The 25407-nt window shown below is 39.9% G+C and overlaps 1 protein-coding gene across 3 annotated transcripts in view; it reads right to left on the minus strand.

Moving 5' to 3' along the window:
* The window catches only part of ORC3 (origin recognition complex subunit 3), a 41139-nt gene that overhangs the window by 13284 nt on the left and 2448 nt on the right, over positions 1-25407 (minus strand). For all 3 annotated transcript variants that reach the window (XM_061989431.1, XM_061989429.1, XM_061989430.1), the window contains exons 2-13: positions 24273-24327; positions 21852-21943; positions 17492-17636; positions 16153-16257; positions 14745-14899; positions 13649-13785; positions 11478-11637; positions 10566-10679; positions 8632-8765; positions 8094-8157; positions 4766-4882; positions 3830-3909 (exon numbers count right to left, since the gene is read on the minus strand). In XM_061989431.1, the coding sequence (XP_061845415.1) occupies positions 3830-3909; positions 4766-4882; positions 8094-8157; positions 8632-8765; positions 10566-10679; positions 11478-11637; positions 13649-13785; positions 14745-14899; positions 16153-16257; positions 17492-17636; positions 21852-21943; positions 24273-24327 (1358 nt within the window). The remainder of the gene's footprint in view (positions 1-3829; positions 3910-4765; positions 4883-8093; positions 8158-8631; positions 8766-10565; positions 10680-11477; positions 11638-13648; positions 13786-14744; positions 14900-16152; positions 16258-17491; positions 17637-21851; positions 21944-24272; positions 24328-25407) is intronic.

Genomic DNA, 25407 nt, shown 5'->3' on the forward strand with positions numbered 1-25407 from the left:
CCACAATTACAGCTGTTGCATCAAGCCAGTACACGTGCAGGTAACTCTTTTCCTACAGTGCAAGAGGTTCCTATTGCCAAACACTCTACTTCTGAACAATCACATGTTTGTAAAAGGTTGCTGGAACCCTTCCCAGTCTATCCTTGTGTTTTGCCTTTGTCTTACACAAAACAAACCTGTTAACAGAAAAATACAAAACAGAGGTGCTAATAGTTTAAGGAGTTTTGAAGATAAAAGCCAGGCCTAAACAAAAAAGGGAACAAGACAAAAGAATGAAGTAATCAATTCATTAGGCAGTGGGTCTCCCTAGCAGTTACCTAAACACTAACTAAAGACAGTATAGGGAAGAATTTAGAAGAGGCTGGGGAAGCTTTATGGATGTCTGGAGAGGCAGTTGCAATCTGAGGTCATTTCTAACTGGCAGCTGATGCTAAATGCTTGCAAAGGCTAAATTTGAAACTTCAGATAATCTGGTTCAGGGTTATGGATTTTTGCAAGTCAAGTGTGGCCTTCAGATGCACTTGTTTTGTACAGAAAAACATCAGAAGTTAACAAAAGGAAGGGTGACCTTGTACACACAAAAGGCTAGGAAACATGTTGAAATTGTCTTGTAGAATGCAATGGGTAAACTATACAGCTTTCTCCCAGGCCAGACAAAAGACTGTGATAATCAAATACCTAAGACAGAGATAACCACATTTGGGGATCTGTGAATGGGAAAGAATAAATTTATTTCAGGAATTTATTCAAAAAGAAGCTGCAAGCTCTAGAAAAAAACATATTTACGTAAACAGTGGGATTACAGGGCCTAAAGCACAGGCAAGAGGGTTGTTATCACGTATCAGGAAGCAGTAAAGGATCCTTTTCAACTGTTTGGTCTTGAGATTACTGCAAGGTATGCCAGGTACGAGACAGTGGGGTTAAGATGTTATTTCTGTTACGAGATGGGCTTAAAGCAGAAAGGATGATCTTGGATCATCCAACAACAGCAAATAAATCTCTCTGGTTATTCAGAGATAGGTTTTGAAAGAGAAGAAAGGGAGCTAGGATGAAGTCCATAAAAACAATCCCATGCACCAGTACAGGCTGGGGGTTGAACTGCTAAAGACAAGCTCTGCAGGGAGAGACCTGGGAGTCCTGATTGATAATAAACTGAACATGAGCCAGCAATGTGCCCTTGTGGCCAAGAAGGCCAATGGCAGCCTGGGATGCATCAAGAAGAGTGTGTCCAGCAGGTCAAGGGAGGTTCTGCTCTCTCTCTCTGACCTGGTGAGGCCTCATCTGGAGTCCTGTGTCCAGTTCTGGGCTCCTCAGCTCAAGAGAGACAGGGAAAAGCTGGAGAGAGCCCAGCGCAGGGCCACCAACATGATCAGGGGAATGGATCATCTTTCATATGAAGAAAGGCTGCAGGAACTGGGGCTGTTTTTCTGGAGGAGACTGAGGGGAGATCTTAGTAACATTTATAAATACCTAAAGGGTGGGTGTCAGGAGGTTGGGACATCCCTTTTTTCTATAGTAGCTAGCAATGGGACAAGGGGTGATGGGATGAAGCTGGAACACAAAAAGTTCCACTTAAACATAAGAAAAACTATTTCACTGTTGAGGTAAGGGAGCCCTGGCACAGGCTGCCCAGAGGGGTTGTGGAGGCTCCTTCCTTGGAGGTCTTCAAGACCCACCTGGACATGTTCCTATGTGACCTGATCTAGGTGAACCTACTTCTGCAGGGGGTTGGACTAGATGATCTCTAAAGGTCCCTTCCAACCCCTACCATTCTATGATTCTATGAAAATTCCTTCTGAATGCCAAAGTGAAGAATCATCTGAAGAAGTGGTAGCAGAGGTTGGTCAACAACAAAATGGCAACAGTCATGGAAGGGCAGGACTGTGATAAGCAGTATGTGAGGAATGGCATCAGTGAGTAGCAGACAAAACCAAGGACAGGTATTACAGAACCACAAGTGTTGGAAGGGATCTTAAAAGATCATCCAGTCCAATCCCTCTGCTAGAGCAGGACTACCTAGGTCACACAGGAACTCAGTCAGTTGGGTTTACCAACCAATGGCTTTAGCATTGTAGGGAAACTGAAATCACTCTCATCAGTTTAAATTAATGGAAGGAATAAATCCCTGAGCAGCAATTAGAAACATGTATTTGAACATTCACACATACAGTCCTCTAAAATCTTGATGGTTTGATCAGGGGTAATTTCTGAGGTCCAATCTACCAATGCAAGCAGTCCTCAAAGTTTTGCCACCTAAAATCTTGACCAGATATCCCAGCTAGTGAGCTCCCCATGGCACCTGAAATCTGAGAGCACTTCTTGCAGAAGGGACAAAACCAGTCCAAGCAAAGACTGAAGGAGAGAACCAACCAACCAACCACAAAAAGAATTAAATGCAATAACTGAAAATTCAGCCATAATTTAGGAAGGACAAAAGAGAGACTTTGTTAGAAATCAAGAAATAAGCTGATCAAAAGCTTCTGTGTTGTTTTGCTTTCTAAATGCAAGTAAAAAAAGAGGGATCCCAGAAAAACACTGCAAAAAAACAAGGGATGAGAAAGGGCAAACATAAGGATTTCAACAGGTAACATGGCCCCTGGGAAGGTAGAGGTATTAAGGAATAGTGAGCAACTGTGATTGTGAATAGAAGGGGAAAGATGACATTTTCCTATGCGAACTGATCTAGGGGAACCTGCTTGTGCAGGGGAAGTGGACTGGATGATCTCTAAAGGTCCCTTCCAACCCCTACCATTCTGTGATTCTAAAAGACAGCAGCAAGATTCTATGCAGAAAAAGCAGGCAAGAGCAAGGATGTATAAAATAGAGAGTTAAAGAACAAGTTAAAAGCTGAAAAAAAATAATCATCACAGCTAGAATCCCAAGTTTTTGAAGGAATTGTGTTGATGTTTTGTTAGCAAAATGACACAATTCTTTGATTAAATAAAGAAGAGAATTAGCTAGGACAAGAATGACAACAATCACTGTATTCCTATCAGAAGCTCACACAGTGAGCCAGGACCAGACTAAAACAGGAAGGAGAAGAACAAATAAGAATAAAGAGGGAGCAAGCCAGACTTTGATGGCAGCATCAACCTTGAGATAGGAAAAGAGATAGTTGAATTTTAAAGTGGAAGAAAGCAAATTAAACACAGGGGAGGGAAAAATGGTCAAGAGTTATCAGAGATCACAAAACAGAATGAATGTGGCTATGGGGAAAGAGTCACTTGCCATGATAAAGCACATTTCAAAGCCTGTAGCAGCAACACTGCAACTGAAGGGGTTTCTAGTAGAAAAATAGGCTTAGATGACTTTTCCATTTTAAACATTGACAGACAACACAAGTGTAGGCTCTCCTAAAATCCTAAGCTCACCATAACCCAAAAATGTAACTCAGTCTCTGTACAGTCAGACAAAGGAGGCAGGGGGAAAGCAGTAAAACAAAACAATAAGCAAGGCCTCAGCTACTCTGGTGGAACAGATTCCAATTTCCACAACAGATTAAAATTTAGGCCAACTAAACCCAATCATTTGGTTGCTAATATCTAACACAATCACACTGTAAAAGACAAAGCCAACTGATATTTTCCTTCACACATAGTAATCTCAGTGGTTTCTGGATAATTACTGAGGGCATAAGAGGTATAAAAACCTGCTTGAGTTTCATGGAAAATGGTAGAAAGATAAATCAAAACAGTAGTCAGTTATACTTGCAAACAATCCTACAGCTAGCTGCAAACAGTTAATAGCTTCGGCTTTACTTTCCAGAAATAACTGATATTCTCTAGGTGTACAGTGGTATTAAAATTAGGGAGGAGGGGGAATAAATCACCTTGCTAGCTGAAGAGCTGACTCATACTCTTCTGTCTCCCACACTTGGTCTTCCAAACACATACAGTGCAGCTCCCTGATCTGTTATGGAGAAGATGAAGAAAGGATAAAGTGTTTTAAAAGTGATGTTGAACACTTACAACAAGCTTTTCAAAGTAAGATGCAATTCCTTTGGAGCTTGTTTTCCAGAGATGCAGAATGGTTGCAAGAGAAATGAGAGCTTTCAGTATTGTACAGAGTCAAGTTCCTAGGGTTGTTGGGAGTCTGTGTTGCCTTGCACAAGGTTTCAAACAACTAACATTCCAAGAGCTGCAGAGAACAGAGTGGATCTCCAATCACACATCTCAGCTAAAACGTTATTGATTCTCAGATCCTGGGTCAAGTTCCTGCTGATTTTGTAGTTAGGGACAGTGTGGAACCCATCAAGAACCAACAGACAAGAGCACATGCACAGAACATATGGCTCTTGTAGTGGAAGAAGAGATTGCTTAGTGAGAGAAGGTGGATTTAATGACATCAGAGCCAAATGGTCATTAAGAGCAATTATCACTGTTCTCTGCCATTTCATTCTGTGCAGAAGGCTGCTAAAACTCAGTCTTCATCTGAACTTGACTAGTGAGCTAATAGGCAGTAGAAGAGTACACACTGTCTTCAGTGCACAGTTAGTCTCAGATGTGGCAGTCACCCTGTGATTCTTCTGCCCATCTGTGTCTTTGCCTCCTCCTGGAAACTCCTTCCTGCTTATTGACAAAGGGATCATCCACGTCACCAAAGAAACCCCTGCCCATAGCAGGGACACAACTGTCTCTCTTTTAACAAGTAGGGGCAAAGCAGCAGAACAGTAAACACAGAGAAAGAATAAATACTTATTCACATGTCACACTTGGAAACAAACAAATGACAAATGTCTCACTCCAGTGGAGTAACAGCACCTCACCTGCTTGCCCAAAGGATACTTTGGAAGAGAAGATGTGAGAACGTGAAGACATCTCAGAACTGGAATATAATTTTCATGGTAAACATGCAAATCCTCCAGTAACTTCTGTACTACTTCCTACAGGAACAGAATCATTGTTTTATAAGTCATTCTGACATCCATTTGTTTTAAACTCTCATAAAGAACTGTAAAGGACTTAAAAATGAAGTTCTGACATTGTGGTGTGCTATGATTTAAATCACTAATGTTCATAGAAGACCACTATGCAAAAAAAACCACCCCTGTATTTCAACAGTTCACTGCAACCCCACTGCATTTGTTAACTTTCTTCCTCCACCTCACTGGAGAATTGTTATTGATTAGCATGATTATTTTACAGTGATGAACTATACTTCACCTTTAGATTTGGTATGTCATCTCAAGAATGTACACTGTATGACTGTACACTACACCTTTAACATGCAAGGAGAGTTGATATAGTTGCTTTTACTCAAATCCTTATTACTTGCATTTTTGTGTTACAAATGCCTTATTTCTTACAATGTGGGAGGCTGCTGTTTTTATTAGTTAGGTATCTGTAACAAGACCAGTTCACAGAAAACAAGGAAATAATGGGAGTAGCTGCTCCTGTGTGCTCTTCATTTGATTTCTGTTTATACTCAGATTGAGAACTGCAGAAAAAATAATCATGTGTATGGAAAAATAATTAAGTGCTGCTATTGAATTTAATGTATGGCATCTTATTATCACTGGCCTGCCAGTGTTTAGCTGTGTTCAAGTACTTTGGGCTCGTTACATTGAAGTTTGTGAATCAGAAAAGCTTCTCTCATCTGTCTTCAGTCAAAGATAAAGAGGATTCCCTACATATTTTATTGATATTTTGCTCAACTCTGAGCAAACCATTCCAAATGGAAAGAGAAAACTAAAACAAGCCACTGAAGTTCTCTGAAGTTCAGCTGAGACAAAGGGCATCAAGGATTTTAAAAAAGGCAAAAACCTTATCTACAGGCAATATAAGGAAGGTCTGTCACAGGAAAAGATTATCACACTGCAAAGACTGAAAGTAACAAAGAGCCTTTTCATGTTGAAAAAGTTCAAGATGATTTAAAACATTACAAACATTTCTTCCCATAGACTTTGTATTTCTTCCAATTCAAGGGTCAATGCTGCAACAGTTGTTTAAATGACTTCCAAGACCTTAGGGTAGACACTCAGAAGTTGATATTTGAATTGTAAGCAGGATCATAAGGGGGAAAAAACCCCACAAAATCACCACCACAAAAAAATGCTGACAGAAGAAAGCAAGTTCTCTTTAATCCTGCTACATCAATCTTACTCCTCCAACCCCAGAGCATTAGATCATCTATACTTACCTCATCTTGCTTCCCAGCCCACGGGTGATATAGTTAATATACATAAATAGCAACTTAGTAGGACTATGTATTTTGCCAAATAATGGAGAAAAAGGCACATTTGGTTTTAGAAGGGTTTGCAAACATTATTAGAAGGCTGTGCAGTGTTATTTCCATAAATATAGATTGTCACATTTACATCGTTTCAAATGACATTTCCCATGAAATCTTTCAGACAGAGCTGGAAGTAATTAGGAAGTAAAATGTAAACTTGCTTCTAAAATTCTCAATAGGTGGAACTCTTCCAAGTCATTAACAAAGTAGTAACTTCATGGAATACAAATTGCAGCTGACAAAGGGTACTGCAGGTTTAGGTGCTATGCCTGAACAGCAAGTTTACGTGGTCCTGAGCATGGATAGTATAGTCATAGGAAGCAGTACCACAGTGACTTGGGAAGTGTTTCCAAAGTTCAGAACGAGCTTGGAGATTAGTGCAACATACAGAAAAAACAGCATGTCCCTTAATGCAGCAGTAGGGCCTTTACTCCCCAGGCAGACTATGCTGCCAGCTTGACAATGCAATAATAGCCCTACCCCTACTGTAGAGATTAGCATAACTGTCTTCAATTAAAATTTGTCAGAAACATCATATGCATATGAGCACAAGAATTCTGGCTTCTTTCCCAAACTTACAGGGTAAGGCTTTTGAAATAAGAGGTATACCATTAAACATATACAGTTTAAAACACACAGAGTCTAAGCTGATGAGTATCCAGCTTTCAAAGCAACAGCCCCATTACATGCTCTTTAAATTTTAAACAAAGAAATAGTCTCATCTGCTCATCCCCACTCCTCCTCTCCTTTCAATAGAAGCATTTATGCACCTGCAGAGTGAACTGCGCTGGGGAAATCATCCTGCAGAAACAACCCAGCAAAAAAAAATCCCATGTCTTGTCTTTTTTATTTGGTCAGGTTACTTTAATTGGATGGTTTCTCCAATTACATTAATTGCACAGCCACAGAAGCAGTTGTGCTGGCACATCTGCTGAGGTGTGAATAAACAGCAAGAGAACAGCTGTAGCTTAAGCTATTTTTGCCACTAAAGACTATGGATCAGAAAATCATGTATAAATCATGTCTCACCTTGACTACTATAATTGCACTGAACTTGCAAACTCGCCTGCTACCAGCCTCTCTTTCCAGCCATTACCATTGCTCTCCACATTTGAAAAATCCTTACAGCCCAGGAAGCTCTGCTGGGATAAATTAATTGCTTTATCTTTAGTGGTATCATTTTCCTGACAGGTTAGCTATACTTGAGATGAAGAGTCAGGAGAAGCCCTTTACCCTGAGCAATGCTTCTACTGTACATGGTTCAGCTGCTGAAAATAACCAACAGATCTTTGCTGGTGAATTCCTAAAGGATTCGAAATAGTAATTGTGAGACTTTAATCATTTCACAAACCTTCAGATAAACAAGTGACATAAATTACCATTTTAATCCTGTTAGGCATGTAGTGTGAACATGTGCATTGGGCCCAGACTGCCCTACTGAGAAACTACACAGAGCGTATGGAGGATTAAGAGCTTAGGAAATAACCTCCAAGATTGCTTATTCATTCTTCAAACACTTCACTGACTTTCCAAGAAAATCTGAGTAAGCATTAAAAGACCAAGCCATAAATAAAACCTTTAAACCTTCTTTTTAAGCAGTTATATATTTCCAGAAATAGCTAAAAGTTGATGTAAGAAAAGTTGTGCTTTGTGCAAAAGTGTATTTCCCAATCTTACGGATTCAGAATTTTGAGATGATGACCCTAATTCTCTGTTACTGGACATGAAACATAGTATGGAGTGTATAAAAGATGCTATACAGAATTATACATTTTAGTCTTGTGTTTTATTATGCTCTGTAACCTAAACTAATATATTGGGAAAGTTACTTTTGCTCTTCAAAAACACGCTGATTATTTTACCTTTAAGTAGTTGTCTGCTGTCAGCAGTGCAATCTGGTTCTCTGATACTTGCCCTTCCACGTACCTTATGGCAAAAAAAACACCCAAGAAAAGAGAAATTATAATGTAAAGTATGATTAAAGATTATAAGGTTCAAAAAATTCAGAGGGTTTATGGTGCTATAAGGAATTCTTTGGAAAGACTGAAAAAGAGACATTAAAATGTGGCAAGTTGAAAGGCCACTCTAAAACCCCAGAGATTATGCTCCAATCAACTTAAACAAGTTGATTTATGGTTATTTGTTCTAATAGCTTGTTTCTGTATTAAGAAGAAGAGGTAAAAAGAAGTGATTACACATCCCAGAAGCTGTACTCTCTACAGCAGAAGACTAAGCCTTGCTGAGATTATTTAGAACTGACCTCCTGTTGATCAATTTACCTTTACTTTAGAAACATTTACACAAGTGAGCTACAGTTTTCACAGAGATACATTTACAGTCTCCTTTTATCTTTTTTAAAGTTGATGAAATACAAGGCTGTCCTTGTATTTCTTCTTTTACCTTCTAAAAGAGGGCAGTCTGCGAACGTTTTCACATTGCTCATGTGATAAAGAATTTACTCTCGTCTTAACATCTGCCATTTGGCAACACAGTATACTGAGAGGCTGGGAATAGAAGTGCTCCACAATACAGAGCTGAAAAACAAAGCAAGAACCAGAGATGTTAATCAAATTCATCCTCCCTGATACCTTTTAATGCTTTCTTATTGCTATATGGCACATCCTACAATGGTAATAATGGTATTCCTTTTAAGAAAAGCCTCATTAGAGTTCATACATATCCCATCAGTCACTCCAGGGAACTGATGACTCAGTTTTAAATACAGTCACATAATTACCTTTTTTTGCTGTATGCACTATTCTTTTCCAGTACCTCAACTTTCCCCTCTCTTACATCAGGGTAACTACATCTTGTCAAAGGTTTCCTATTCCCTTATGTAAATGACCACATTCTTTAGGTTACATATTCAGCTCCAGTGCTCACAAATAACAAAGAGTATATTTAAAGATATAATAAGCAATTACTGTACACAGGCAAACTGATCACATGGTCTAATTTCAGTTTCTGTTTCAGGCACACAAAAAATACACCGCTAAGCTCTTGCTGTGCATCTGTACATCATTGACTTTAGCTGCACTATGTGTCTGTAGCATCAGGGCTTTGCAGAAGAGCAGCATAAACTCATCATGACTATTCTTAAAACCTAAACCCAAATCAAGTAGACTACCTGAACAAAAAGTTTTAAACCATACAAAGTCTCAAAGAGGAAAGACACATCCTGTCAAAGATATTAACATCACCCCTACACGTAAGAAGATGGAGATTCCTTGTACCTATCACTTCACAAATCTGAAGCTGTTTCATCCTTGAATACTTTTGAGGCTCAAGGACACAGCCATATGCTGTCAGGACTAGGACTTGTATGTTTCTATCAGGTCAATGGGAAATCATTAAGTCTTGGTGACTCTTTGAGATAAAAGGAGTTGAACCTGCAAACACGCAGGTCTGTCTGCAGGAAGAGGTACTACAGACAGGATATTTCTCCTGGCCATGTGTAATCATTGAATCTTAGCTATCCAAGAATCTGAGACTCTCTAAAGGCATATGACACTAAAAAGGCATGTTTTATTAACAGGTTCATGCACAGAACCAGGTAAGAAAGAAACAATGCCACAACCCTGCATTAAGATAACCCTGTAGGGATTACAGATTCTTTGGAGAACTCGTCTGCAATCCACAAAAGCTACAAGGAGACTAAGACCAGAAATACATCTAGATATGAACATCCAGATAAGCCAATAAAACTATAATTCTCATACTGTGTACAGACTATTTTTGGAAACCTTGAAACCTTTCGCTTTGTCTCCTGAGAGGGTAAATGTGACGCTGGCGTGGCCGCACAGCTGCTTGGAGCACAAGCACCACCTACTCTGAGGCACAAAGGAAGTGACCCCACAGCTCCTGTTTCCCTGAAAAGTTAAGAACTGTGCATCCAGAAACTGTGTCAGAAGAATTCAAGCAGGGAAGAGTCACCTGCTGTAGCCTACTCACAGCATGACAAACCAGAGTAGAAGGACCTGGTACAGAGGATCAGAGGTGGAGAGCTCTGCCAGGGGTGTTACAAGTTGATCTACAACAAAATACAGGTCTTTGTACCCACTAAGGCAGTTTATCTCTTTAAATGTAACCTTTAAATACAAGGGTTTTGTGTCAGAATAAGCTTTTACATGCTTCTTCATACCTGTTGCCCTTAAACCCTCAGCAGTTACGGTTTTAACTTTAAAACACCCACACGTTCACAGATCCAAACCCTTTCCAAAAGACCTTTTTTCATCCAATTCAGTGACAGGAAGATTAAGATCTAAGAAATCTTTCAGTACCTAGTAATTATTCTGTTTCCACAACCATAATTTTGAGTTGTTACAATTGCCTACCTGAAATCCTTTGATAAAGTTCTGGACAGAAAAATCGTGGTACAAGAATATGTTGATGAGAACCTGCAGAACTTTCTCACCCAGTTTAAAGGGAAACTGGGTTGTCAGAAGCAGCTAAGGGAGACAAAAAGTAGCCACAGCAGAAATTATTTCCTGAATTCAACTCAGCAACATTTATAGATACAATTTCATACAACTCTCAGTATGTGGACAACTCAATGAGATAGTAAATAACACTGCCAGCTTTTTAAAACAGCGTTTCTACTAAAATATCCATTCAAAGACTGAGTTTCAGTGATTTATTTCACCATCTTTTTGCAAGTAACTTGTAAGAATATGCAATGGCTGAAGTTAGTTTTGCTTAACATTATTTTGGTGTTTATTTTAAAAGTCACAACCAGAGCAGAGATTGCTTGTAACAACCAGGAATGTAATTTCTTTCAGCATCTGTAACAGCAATTTTGGATATCCTGCACTAAGTGGTGTACCAAGAATTGGACAGGCACAGCATCTACGTGGCTTGGCCATTTGGATAACTGCTAATTTTTGAAGGTGGCACAGCTCAGACTGAACTGTATTTTTCTATGTTTAAAGCTGCCTTTTTCTAGAGCAAAGTAAAACCCAAATCAAAGCACTATTTTAATGAAGAAGTGAGAATGTGAAAGTGTAATTGCCCACGTGTGCACACATGTGGATGCAGAGGAAAGATTAAAGCAGGTGTGTGAGTGTGTCTCATTGTGAGAAGGAAGCTCTCAGTATTAAGCTACAATGCAGATATAAGGAAAACCATCCAAACCCCACAGATCTCAGGAACAGTTTCCATTTCAGACAAACCTATTTGTAAAGGCAACAACGTATACACTGTGCTTGAATACACACACACACACTCCTCCCGTTTAGCAAGTGAATTACCTTGTCAACTACAGTAGACAGATGCTCCTTACAGGAAAGGGACTGGAAAAGCTCTATGCACAGCAGAGAGGAAACAGAGTGAGGAAGTAAGCTGTGGATAATCATTGGAGATGTGGCGATTCCAAAAATCAGTACTAGAGGTAATTGGTGGATATGCTGACTACATCATGGTGGAAGGGAGAAAACAAATACAATAGTTACATCATAATGTAAATCATGAAACAAATGCATTATGTTCCTACTGCAGCAGCGAGCTTAGATGCAGAAAAGGGTGATTGGAAAGAGTTACTGGCAGTAAACCAGAAGAGTTTTGATGTGGAGTCAAATGAAAAAGAAAGGAAGCTATTTAAAGCCCTTAAGTAGAAAAGTAATTCAAATTATATTTTAGGATTCAAATTTCAGTAGCATAAAAAAGCATCATTTCAAAGAAACAGAGATAAAATAGAGACATGAAACAGGCAACAGTCTCAAAAAATTTACAAATTTTACACCATTTCATACACTTCTAATAGATATGAAATCCCTTTAACACTGTCTTCCCAATATGCTTTAAAAAAGTAACTTCTCTAGATTCAGTCTTCCTCTTTAGTTAAGTTTTTGTGTATGCTTTGAGAACTGATAGCCAGGACTGAATTATGAATTATGTAGGGTGGAAGATCTTATTAATATATGCAAATATATAAATGGTGGGTGTCAGGAGGTTAGGGCAACACTTTTTTTGCTGGTATCTAGCGACAGGACAAGGGGTAATGGGATGAAGCTGGAACACAAAAAGTTCCACTTAAACATAAGAAAAAACTCTCACTGTGAGGTGAGGGAGCCCTGGCACAGGCTGCCCAGGGAGGGTGTGGAGGCTCCTTCCTTGGAGGTCTTCAAGACCCACCTGGACATGTTCCTGTGTGACCTGATCTAGGTGACCCTGCTTCTGCAGGGGGGTTGGACTGGATGATCTCTAAAGGTCCCTTCCAACCTCTACCATTCTATGATTCCTTTTGAACAGCACACAATTTATACAAAATCAAGCGTTTTCAGTATTACTACATCATTATTTTCAACTTTTTAAATTAGTTTCAAATGCTATCATAAATATCTTCTAGGTTAAAATTGACAATTTATTCCTTTCCTCTGTTTTCACAACAGCAGCTTTTTGACCTTGATGTTTTCATTGTTATCCTGCAATTCATACAATCATAGAATGGTAGGGGTTGGAGGGACCTTTAGATATCATCTAGTCCCAACACCCCTTCAGAGGCAGGTTCACCTCGATCAGGTCACAAAGAAACATGTCCAGGCGGGTTTTCAAGATCTCCAAGGAAGCAGACTCCACACCCTCCCTGGGCAGCCTGTGCTAGGGCTCCCTCACCTAACAGTGACAATTACTTCTCTAACTCCTCAGAAGTGATTGCTAGAGAGTTAAAACATAAAGTCGATAAACTTTACATATTACTGTCCACTGCTGATAATGTAAAAGAACATCAGTGAAATTGGCCAGCTTTGTTTATATGTAATGTATGGTATGCACACTGCAGCTGAATAAATTGCACAATTGCTGCCTCAATCCTGCTGCAACTGTAGTTTCAACCTGGGGACTAAGTGTAAGATATGTTTTTCAGAGAACTTATTTTTTTATTAGAATACATGAGATGATATTAAGCAAGACAGGCTAAGGAAGGACACAAGCACACGAAGCAGTCAGCTACTCATTACAGATCCTGAAACAGTAAGAAATACTCTGGCTAAGTTTTAGACACTCCTATTAGTAAGCTGATGACCTTTAAGCACCATTACCTCAGCCATCATACAAAAAATACACGTTGAAAACACTTTTAAAGGCCTACAGAATAAAGATCTAGGTGTCTCAAAAAACTTAAGTTTCACAATCACAAATTCTGCAACAACTAGTACCAATAAATCCTCTAATGTAAAGACTTAAATCAGTCACCCAGTATCTCAACCCAGCCCTTCATCACTCTAGTTCAGAGACCCAAGTCAGCTGTAGTGTCATGTATCCCCCAAAACTTAGCAAATAGGTTTTTGCTCAATCATCACTGCAAAGAAGTAGCACTAATATTTGATTCTAACTCTCCCCTGGCCTCAGTGTTACACTTCAAAACAACTGCAAACATAAAATGGATAAAGGAGTAGAAGAACTAAACTCCAGGTCACGTTACCTGCTGATGACTATGAAGTCCTGAAGCACTTTTGTGGTGAAACTTTCCATGTCTTTGAATATAACCACAATTGGAGAAGACAGCCAGTGTCTAGAAGAGGAAGTTCTTTTTTTGCTTGGAGTTTCAGAACTTGTTTTCTTTAAAACCATTCATTATGCATCAATAAACAGAAGACAGTAAAATAAAAAGACTGAATCACATGTGTGACACTATAATGCTCCAAGGTGTCATGACTGACTTTTTTGCTACAGTTATATTTATTATTAGCAGCTAGAATTGCAAGTGTTCTTCCTTCTGTTTGGCACAACATGTACTACAAAGAACAAACACATTTTTTAAAAACCCACCTTCCAACAAAGACCATAATAGTTCTGTGAGACAGAACTGGTGACTTTCTGTTGGGATTGAGGGAGAAGATTTGAGTTGTGTACATGGATTTTTCCTATTTCCTGTATCTTTATCCAGTAAACAGAAAGAGCACGTACTCACTAAACTTTTGTTTAACACACAGCTCTACTGAAGGCATCATTAACATCATTCTTACACTCATGACAGCAACAAAACTTAAAACTTCATTAGCTTTATTAGATAGAAAAATGCAAATCCATTTAGAAAGTTATTGTCTCACTGCTTGTGTCCTTTGCACTGTGGGCTGCAGATGACATAATGGCACATTAGCACTAATACAATGCCTTTCCCCTGGATGGCTGTTCTTCCTTAAAAGTTTTGTTTTAATAAACAAAACATCTGAGCACTCCTGGGAGAAAAGCATCTGTCATGAAGTTGATACTGCATTTGAAGCTCCTAGTTCCCAATTAAACAGATGATAAAGCAGTACATTTTGCTTGATTTCTGGACTGCTGACACTCATATCTCATGAGAAACTAACTCCAGATTTGTTATGCACATTACAGATTTATACTCAAATCACCTCAATCTCAAGCTTTTGGTTAGGATTAAATTAAAATCTAACCTTTGGCATTTTTTCACTACAGCACAAAAAAAAAAAATCTGACTTCTTCAATGTCTTTTTTAAACCCATCTAAAGGTCAGGCACTTTTATCAACAAGTGACAGAAAAAAAAGAGAAGTCATACCTTTGTCACACCCTCATACCAGTTGACAAGAGAAGTCATTGAACAACGTATCCTGTTATGGGAAACCTGCACATTGTCTTCATCTTCCAATGAGTCCACATCTATATAGCAGTTCATCAGCTGCCCCATCAGTTTCTGCATCAGATTTTTTATGCCTTCATAAAACATTTTTATACACACAGTTGGTTATTTGGTAACACTTCTCCAACTCACACCCTTAAAAAATTACCCCAAGTCATCACTTCTTACTTTTCACTTTTCCAATTATTCTCCTTCTCTCTCCAGAATTCTTATCTCATGCTACAGAAAGCTTGAAAGTGTTCATGATATGCATCTTGTTTAATTCAAGAAAGATTACCCTATTAATTTGCCTAGATAGCAACAATTCCAGTTAAGATGTTGGCCCTGCACCTTTCCTGAACTGAAGCCCCAGGCTATTAGGATGACCCAAAATGGTTATAGAATGGTAGGGGTAGGAAAGGACCTTTAGAGATCATCTAATCCAATTCTCCTGCCAAAGCAAGTCCATCTAGATCAGGTGAATATAGTAAAGTATATTCTCTCTCTTGGTATTTGTTGTAACTAATGAGTGCTTCAGTCTTCAATGTTTTAAACAGAACCGGATACCACTTCAAATACAGAAGGCACTACTGCTATGTTAACATGGCCAAGAATGCCAATGGCAGCATGGGATGCATCCAAAAGAATGCGGCCAGCAGGTCAAGGGAGGTTCTTCTCCCTCTCTACTCTGCCCTGGTGAGGCCTCATCTGGAGTCCTGTGTCCAGTTCTGGGCTCCTCAGCTCAAGAGGGACAGGGAACTGCTGGAGAGAGGCCAGCACAGGGCCACCAAGATGATCAGGGGAATGGAACATCTTTCATATGAGGAAAGGCTGCAGGAACTGGGGCTGTTTAGTCTGGAGAAGAGGAGACTGAGGGGAGATCTTATTAACATTTATAAATATCTAAAGGGTGGGTGTCAGGAGGTTGGGACATCCCTTTTTTCTATAGTAGCTAGCAACAGGACAAGGGGTAATGGGATGAAGCTGGAACACAAAAAGTTCCACTTAAACATAAGAAAAAACTCTTTAACTGTTCAGGTGAGGGAGCCCTGGCACAGGCTGCCCAGAGGGGTTGTGGAGGCTCATTCCTTGGAGGTCTTCAAGACCCATCTGGACACATTCCTATGCAACCTCATCTAGGTGACTCTGCTTCTGCAGGGGGGTTGGACTAGATGATCTCTAAAGGTCCCTTCCCCTACCATTCTGTGATTCTATGGGATTGAACAAATCTTTAGAAAAAGCTTCAAAACCCCTCGATCCCAATACTCTTTAACATTTGGGGGCAAAAGATAAAATTTCTAGTTAATTGATGGCTATTCAGAAGAAGCAAAGGTATTGCAGTATTTACCTGTGCAATCTTTGGCTTCCAGTAAGGCTATATAAGGAGTAACATTCTGCTGAAGGACTTCTGATATGCTTCTAAAAGTCAGGTCATGATCTGTAACATTTACACCTAGAAAAAAGTTAAAGTTTTAAGGGCATTTTTCCTGTGATTTGTGACCACAATGACCGTGTAAACAACTGAACAACTGACAGACACCAGAAGATACCTCAAATATTCAAGGAACGAATGAAAAGCATCACCTCATACATGAAGAACGATATAAAAACAGCATGAGTTTAGACATACACGTTGACACCAGCTGATTAAAAGGAACAAGGAATCAGTGCAAAGATCTCTCAAACACTTTGGTGGGTTTTTCTTCAAGAAGGATTTATCAAGGGTGGCAATTTGCAAGGAGTAGGATTGTTTCCTAACTTCCCTGCCACTCAAACCCTGAGAAGTCATCCATGGTCACCTAATGCCTGCAGACAAAACAATCAAATTAATCTTCTCCAGAGGAAGAACAGTGCCTACACCTGAGACTTGGCTCCTCACATGGCTCATATATAAAGGAAAATTACTACAAGTTAGTAAATTCAGACTGTGGTTCAGACTATGCAGTACTCAATATTTATTGCCTTGGTTATCATCCTTAGTCAATCAAGAGAAGAACAAGCTTCTCCAGAGGCCAATTCACCGCTTCTTCCACAGAAACACTCAGAGAAAGAGCTTCACTTTCTTTTACCTACAAAAGTAGACTATCTTCCAGGCTTTGTTAGTGCTTACATGGTAAATTTGAAGCACGGGCCTAATTTTAGCTCCCTAAAATGGTCACTGAAAATGCAAATGGGTTACCTTGAACCAGATTTAACACTACAGTTACAATCCTTTGAATGAAAGGAGGGGGGGCTGGAGGGGGGAAACCACTTCAGAGCTTCACTAACTTCAGTAAAAGATCTTCTGCTATTTTCTTCACCTTCTGCTTCTTTCCAAAGACAATGACACTGTTTTCCTACACATAAAGATGCACTGCAAGAACATACATCAAAAATACAGAAGCTATGAAATTCCATGGTTAGCTGGAACAACCACCAAGCATGTTGGTGGCAGAAACACTGACACAATCAGAGCATCTCTAGTACATCAGGAAAAAAAAAACCCAAATCACTACCAGCTGCCTACGACAGACTTTTAAGTAAGATGTTAACTTACTCCTGCTTCCTTCTCCTAGCCCAATCTCTTCTGTTAACATTTCTGAAGCTGATATTGATCACAGTAACCGCTGCAAGTCAGCAATGTATTTTTCTTTGATTTCTCTGTCAGTTTTAGGCAGATGTACATAATAAAACGCAGCTTAAATTACCTAAGACAAGAGCTGCTGTGGGGATTTCTCTGGATTTCATCCGGTAAGTCCACTCCGTTGTCTTCGCTTGGAACTCAGAATGGGATCGCCTCAAAAAACTTTCTAGATTATCAAGCAACTGCTTATTCAAGTCTTCCTGTATTTGCTGTAAACAAATAGGGAGGGGATTTATGAAAACATGGAAACAGCAGAAGACCTTCCTTTTCCTACCCCTTTCCTGCATAATGTTTAATCCTTAAAACTCTAGGGTAAGATTGGTAAGTTACACTAAGTTTTTCTGTGAACTACAAACACCTTAATTTGTTCACTGTGTGGCAAACACTGACATTTCCTGATTTGGAACTTCTGGTCAAATGCCTCACCAATAACTTGGAAAGCAGATAAGCTGAGCTCTGCTGTCACACCACAGGCTTTAAAGAACAAGAAGAAAAACAACCCCATAATGACAGAGTGTAAGCAACAGAGGAGGAATAAAACAAGATAATTAGTTAGTGGAAAAACATTGATGAAGACTCCTATTATTCCCTCTTGGCTTAAAAAACACCTGTAAACATTTTTCTGAGAGATCTAAATGACAACAAACACTTGGCTCCTCCAAGTCCAATTTAGGATGAAAGAAAAAAATCATAATAAAGGAAAGCATGAAGTATGTTTCATAGGAAAAAGTACTGAACTGCACGAGTGCCACACAGGCTGCCCAGATGGAGTGTGGAGTCTCCTTCTCTGGAGACATTCCAAACCCACCTGTATGAGATCCCGTGTGACCTACTCTAGGTGGTCCTGCTCTGGCAGGGGGGCTGGACTGGATGAGCTTTCAAGGTCCCTTCCAACCCTTAAGATTCTGTGATTTTGCCCTTCAGGATGACTTTCATAGAAGAATATGTATATGCAGGAATATATGGAAAGGGGAAAAAAGCCAGGGGGAGACAAAACTTTTAAAGGCAGATATATAGTGGCAGCTTTTTGTATTTCTTTTGTGATGTATGTGCCCTAGAAAATCTGTCTCTAATCCTATATTCTGCAGGAACAGATAAAAAAATCCCTCTGTACCCTGAAGTTCAGGATATCAATACGTACTGTAGAACGCACATTAAAAACAAGATTAAAGCCCTGCCCCAAATAAAATCATTATCAAGATTTATTAGCAACAAGACCTGACACTCACAGCAGTGAACTTCATTTAAAACAAGTGGCAAAGGCCATTTCTAGCCACATTGATGAAGCAGCTGTTAAATGAGTGAAGATCACGTCTCCAGGACAAACTCCTGGTCAAAAACCTGAGCTCCGTTCCCATTATACAGAGGTGTTCATGTTGCTCTCTGAACAACTGATAAAACTGTACACAAAGTAATCTTCCTCTTTTCACCATCTGTTCATGAAAAAATATTCTTCTGGTGTTTCTGATGTTGATTGCATACCTCTGAGCTCCCACCTGATAAAATTCTAGGGCAACTCAGAAGAAACAATAATATGACATTTTAAAAGGAAGAATTTATGCCAACCACCTTTATCACAGCATCCTAACAGCTCCTGTATCACCATACAGCCCACAGCAATTCTCTCAGCTTCTGCTTTAGAATTCATCAGACCTTGAGTTTCTTCTGTTGTTGTATCTGTTTTCACTAACCCGTCCTAGGAAGAGCCTGAGTCCTTACTTTGAATGGTTATAGTAGATATGATTTCTTCTGATAAGCAATTGTGGGAATTCAGTCTGCTGCAGCACCACACGTTTACTCAGCTTTCTTAAAATCCATCAGTCCTTTCTTGTCAAAACAACTTTGTTGCTATCACTGTTTGGGTAGTGTTCCAGAAAGTACACTAGGCTACTCTGCCTCCCAAGTGATCAACTCATTTACTCGCACGACACTGCTTCCTCTGAACTGGAGTCCAGTCTCACGAACTGGAAGTTCAGTCCTTGCTGTGACGTTGGGTTTGATCATGATTATTTGCTGTTTGGTCTGAAAACCATCACCTGCACATTGAGCTAAAATTACCACAGTACAGCCCTGCCTTTTGTTTCTAATCTGGCTCCTGGTAGTGCAGTTGGAAGTCCTCACCTTATAGGCAGGGAACATTTCTAAAAGCCTCGGGTGAGATAGATTACAATAAGAACATTTGCAAGTCCACTGCTGACAGCAGAGGTCAAAATTGGAATATCTTGCAAACTGAAACAAAATAGGTCCAAAATTCCCCTTCCATAAATGAAGAACACTTCTTACAGTACTTCTGACAGTTTTTCATGTTGTGGGAAGCCTGAAAGGATGTAATCACCAGATGACAGATAGTCCTGCCACAATCGCAGCACAGTGTGTGATGGACATACAAAAGCCAAGAGCGCTCTGCAACAAAGTACCTTGGGGTCAAATCTTCACTCTTCAACACCAAAAGTAGTTACCAGAGAACTGAGGAGACACCAGCACTAGGACAGAGCTTGCTAACAAATTTGCCAGGTAGCAGTACCCTGGCAAAAAACCTTGCAGAACATCCTGCCAGGCTCCCTTAGCACACTAATGGAACCTCTAGACTAGAAATCCAAACCAGTAAGTCAAATGCTTCTCAGGTATTCTGTCAGGGATAAGGTTTACTACATCAGGGTTTGAAAGTATGCAACAAATAAAATGCTGACTGGATAAAGCCCTCATCTATCTGATCTAACCTCACAGATGATGCCACTTTGAACACAAGATCAGATTAGAGACTTTCTAAGGTCCCTTCCAACCTGAATTATGGCACAATTTGATATGTAAGAATGATCATGGCCTCTAATAAGGGAAAAAAAGATGGTAATTCAAAACTCAGTTGAAAAAGGAAAATCAGAGATGACTCAGAAGCTGGAAGAGAAAATTCCATGTATAGCAGCAAAAGTAACTGCAGGTAATCTGCCCTTTGGCAAACCAAAGCCTAAGGCAAGGCCTGTATCAGATTGTCAACATAGGATGAGCTACCTTCCCTCAGGAGGAGCAACAACAGAAGAAAGAATTCTGCAAACTCGTAGTAGCCTTAAAGAAAACAAGGGCAAGACATTTAGAATAGGGAAGAATGATGATTTTCCAGATGGCAATAGCTCTGTGCTTGAGTGGTTAACAGAGGCTTCCACTATGATGGGCTCTGCCTGCTACTCTAAGAGAAATCCTTGCAGAGCGCTAGGAAAAAAAAACTTCTTTGGCCTGAAAAACCTGCAGCCGCTGTTGAAGATGTAGAAGCATTGTCTCAAAAGCCTTGACAACACTGTGCCAAAGAAAGAAAATCCAACAAAAAGTCTTCCAGAAGTAGCTACAGAATGTCATCTTCCCTATAGTCCACAGTGTAGCTGAGAAGGCAATTTCTGGTGCAGCTGCCAACATTACTGCCAATGCTGACAGCTAACCCATCAAGGTGAAATGGTTGGCAAGAAGATATTAAATACACCTCTACAAACTTCTGTGTGTTCCCTGTAAGCATCAGCCATGATCTAGTGCACTGCTTGGCTAGCTCTGGTTTGAAAAGGGTGCTGACTAGTCAAAGTGAGCTGGATCATGGAACAGTAGGAACAGAATTAGAGGAATTTATGAGTTTAGCCCAAGGGTCCAGATTGTAAGCTACAGCCAGTTGGCTTCTGCTATACATTCCAAAACAAACCTTGGGAAAAAAAAATAAACCTCATAATGTCTAGAGCACAACAGCAGGCAGAGAAATATGAAATACTTGCCCAAAATCCTTAACACAGAATAAAGGAGGAAATCCTTGCTGTACAGAAGCAATTATTCATACTATAATGCAAGCCAGTTGGATATAGGGCCACAACAACAGCATGTCATCTAACACACAATAATTAGGAGGCCACAGTTCAGTATGAAATGAACTCTGATCCCCCTCAGACAACTCCACTGACACTGTTGATACTAATTCAACAGACTACACTTGTGGCTGTGTCATTTGCTATTTGACATCCATGCAGCTGTATTCACATAAACCCACTCAGAAGCCTGGGCTGCTCTGAACTCTGTAAAACTGATGTCAAGAGCAGTTGAAAATCCTCAGAGGGCTGACAAGCACCTAAGTGAATTGAAGGTAGGAAACAGCAGTACGCCAGGGACTAATAAAAAGGACAATTAGTAAGAAGAGAAGCACAGAAGCAGCAACCTGAAGCATCAAAAGCCTGTAGTTCTGTGGTTAGAAGTAATGTGTAATTGATGTATTTATTGTTGTTATTTTCTATTCTGGACAGGGATTTCAGTCTCAGTCAATATGTCTGGTCTTTTTATTAACTTTAACTGATTGCCCTTTTAAGCATGTAAAAATGAAGACCTCCAGAAACAAAGAAGCCAGTAGAGTTGTAATAAATACAGAACACTCCTTTAGTATGAGGAGCAAGACTCACCTCTAGTTCCTGTTTGATCTGATTCCATAAGGCCTGACAAGTAACGAACTGCAAATCGGTGTCTCCTGAATCTTTTCTTTCTCCGAAATGAACTATGAGGACAGGAAGCAAAAGCAAGCAAAAATACAGTTGTTAAAACAAAACATGTTTTGTTGAGAAGAAAATTAAGCACCTGACTGAAACAAGAACATTTTAATGCACATGTATAACTGAGGGAGGTGACTTAACCAATACATTAACTGCTGGTATCTGGTAGAATAAGTGAGAGAACAAGCAGAATCTATTGCCAAAGCATGCAGGCAAAAGGTCAAAAACTGGCTTCCATCTCAAATCCCAGATAAGGACAAGGGGCAATGGGTACAAACTGGAACATAAGAGGTTCCAAAGAAATACAAGGAAGAATTTCTTCCCTGTTGAGGTGAGGGAGCACTGGCACAGGCTGCCCAGATGGGTTGTGGAGTCTCCTTCTCTGGAGACATTAAAATGCACCTGGACGAGTTCCTGTGTGACCTATTCTAGGTGGTCCTGCTCTGGTAGAGGGGTTGGGCTGGATAATCTTTCAAAGTCCCTTCCAACCGTAAAGATGCTGTGATTCTGCCCTTCAGGATGACCTTCACAGAAGATAAACATAGCTGGGAGTGAAATGGGAGACTGAATAGAAAGTAGTATAATTGAGTGAGGTTTTTCTCAACGTTTTTCCTCCCACAGTCTGTATTTCCCTCAAAAAGAGAAAAATAAAAGCCCATGCTTGGAAACTTTCTTCTGCTCCCCGCATACATTCGGTAGGCTAGGTGTAGCTTTAAGGCTTTGATAGCATCACCTGGAAGAACACAAAGACTGAAGATTAAGTAAACAGTCTGTTAACTGCTGGCTGTTACAGGGGGACATGAAACAACTCATTTTTTCTAAACAAATGCATGTAGAACAACTTTATTTGCTAGCCATTAGTGTCCATTTGCTGGCCATTAAATGGAGCATCAGCAGTAGTCTGATCTGATCAGCTGAACAAATTCAATCTCCCAAAGCTTTAAAGACATCCAAAACAGTCCTGCAAATGATGAACAAGAGGCATCCCTCACCCCTCATTTTCATTGTTTCACAAGTCTATAGTGGGGTTCAACACTACTATCAACTATCTGTGATGAGAAGTTTCACTACTGAAACTTCACACTTGATAGGTTTGGGCTTCCAAACCAGACAGATGCAAATCAAAGTACCATTTATTTAGAATACCATTCTAATTGAGCCAGCAATGTGCCCTCATGGCCAAGAAGGCCAATGGCAGCCCGGGATGCATCAAGAGTGTGGCCAGCAGGTCAAGGGAGGAGTCCTGTGTCCAGTTCTTGGCTCCTCAGCTCAAGAGGGACAAGGAAGTGCTGGAGAGAGTCCAGCACAGGGCCCCCAAGATGATCAGGGGACTGGAGCATCTTCCTTATGAGGGAAGGCTGTGGGAACTGGGGCTGTTTAGTCTGGAGGAGAGGAGATTGAGGGGTGATCTTATTAACATTTACAAATATCTAAAGCGTGGGTGTCAGGAGGTTGGGGAAGCACTTTTTTCTATGGTATCTAACAACAGGACAAGGGGTAATGGGATGAAGCTGGAACACAAAAAGTTCAATTTAAACATAAGGAAAAACTATTTCACTGTGAGGTGAGGGAGCCCTGGCACAGGCTGCCCAGGGAGGGTGTGGAGGCTCCTTCCTTGGAGGTTTTCAAGACCCGTCTGGACATGTTCCTATGTGATCTGATCTAGGTGACCCTGCTTCTGCAGGGGGGTTGGACTGGATGATCTTTAGATATCCCTTCCAACCCCTACTATTCTATGAAGGGGAAGGAAAGAGAGTCCTGGGAAGAGGGAGCGGTGGGAGAGAGGTTGTAAGATTTGGTTTTATTTCTCATTTCCCTGCTCTGTTCTGACACTTCATTAGTAACTCAAACCCTTTTCTCCCCAAGTCTGTTTTGCCTGTGACACTAATTGCTGAGTGATCTCCCTGTCCTTATCTTAACTCACAAGCCTCTCATTATATTTGTTTCTCCTCTCTCCAGTTTATGAGGGGGAGTGATAAAATGACTTGGGGGGCACCTGACACCCAGCCAGGGTGTCACAAAGTGGCTCATTCAGACTCTTCAGATAGTTTGTCAGTCAGCAAATAATTTGTGATAGCAGGGGAAGGGGTTCTTTTGTAAAAAAACAATTAAAAAATGTGCATAGAGCTATACAATCTTGATTAATGGAAAAACCCACACTTACACTAGCTGACAATTTGCTGGGATTCCTCCCAAGAAATTAGTTTTGAGCAATACTGACATCAAGGAGTAACAGAAATCCTTATGTTGCTATGATAGAATTCAGTCAGATGTGGTGAACCTTCCAGGACTAACTCTTCTCTAGCACAGAAATATATATAAAAATGGACTAACCTGTTTTCTGAGACACTCTTCTCTTCTTGGGACTTGGCTTAAAAACAAAGCAGCCCTAGAGAACAGCAGAAACAAAAATAAACTTCAATACAAGCATCAGTCTGACTGGCTCTTGAGGCCACTTCTTTAATTTCAGTGCTCCACTAAACCAATTATTTGAACTGAACTGCCAGGATCTTATAGATATCAATTTGCACATTGTCCCTTTATATTACAGTTTTAAACTGGAAAACCAGCAGAACCAGTATCCCAGCATATTTGAGAGGAGATTTTTCATCTTTCCTTTACATCCTTCAATTCAACCATCAACTATAAGAGCGGGAGATTGTTCTAACATTTTATAGCCTCCAACAGGAAGGAGGAAATGAAACACGAGGATTAAGACTCAAATTCTGGAAGTTCTTTTTCATTTTCCTCTAGAAAACATGAAATTTCATCTCCCACCCTTCTCAAAGCATAATGTTTTTTAAACAGTTTTAATAATTTCCTATCTGTCAGAAATTCAGTAAGGGTTGGAAGGAAACACACAACTGTTCAAGGTAAGACAATCAGACTGAATCAAACCTGTATTTCTCAACAGAGACGCTCATACAAGCAAAGATTAGTGAACTCAACCTGGGACAGTTCAGCCACTAGCATAAGAATGGTCTAGTAAAAAACAAAACTTCAGATGTATGTTCCATTTTGATCACAGGTACTAATCTGTCAGGTGACTTTGGACATGTTATTTCCTTTCTTTTCAAATGCAAAATTGCAGCACAACAACAATATCAACATCGGCCTCCTCTGAAGGCTGTTGCCTTATGAATTAGAGATGTCTTCAGATATTTTCCATTTCACCTAGCAACCATCTAAAACTGGCTGAACAAACATTGTGGTTATTCTATAGATTCTAAACACTGGAACAATTCCACTACGAAGAGCTATGCCACAGCCTATTTATTTATGCTGCAGTACACTACACACAACGCATCAGAAAAGTAATTCACAAGTGCACAACTGGAATTGAATAAACTAATTATAAATCATTCACAGACAAGAAGAAACAAATCAAACACAGATATTACTTAATGCTTTACAAGCATTGAATCTTCCTGCACTACTGGATGTAGCAGAGGCCAGAAAGCAAAACAGC

The sequence above is a fragment of the Colius striatus genome, chromosome 2 (assembly GCF_028858725.1).
Source record: "Colius striatus isolate bColStr4 chromosome 2, bColStr4.1.hap1, whole genome shotgun sequence".
Lineage (NCBI taxonomy): Eukaryota > Metazoa > Chordata > Aves > Coliiformes > Coliidae > Colius > Colius striatus.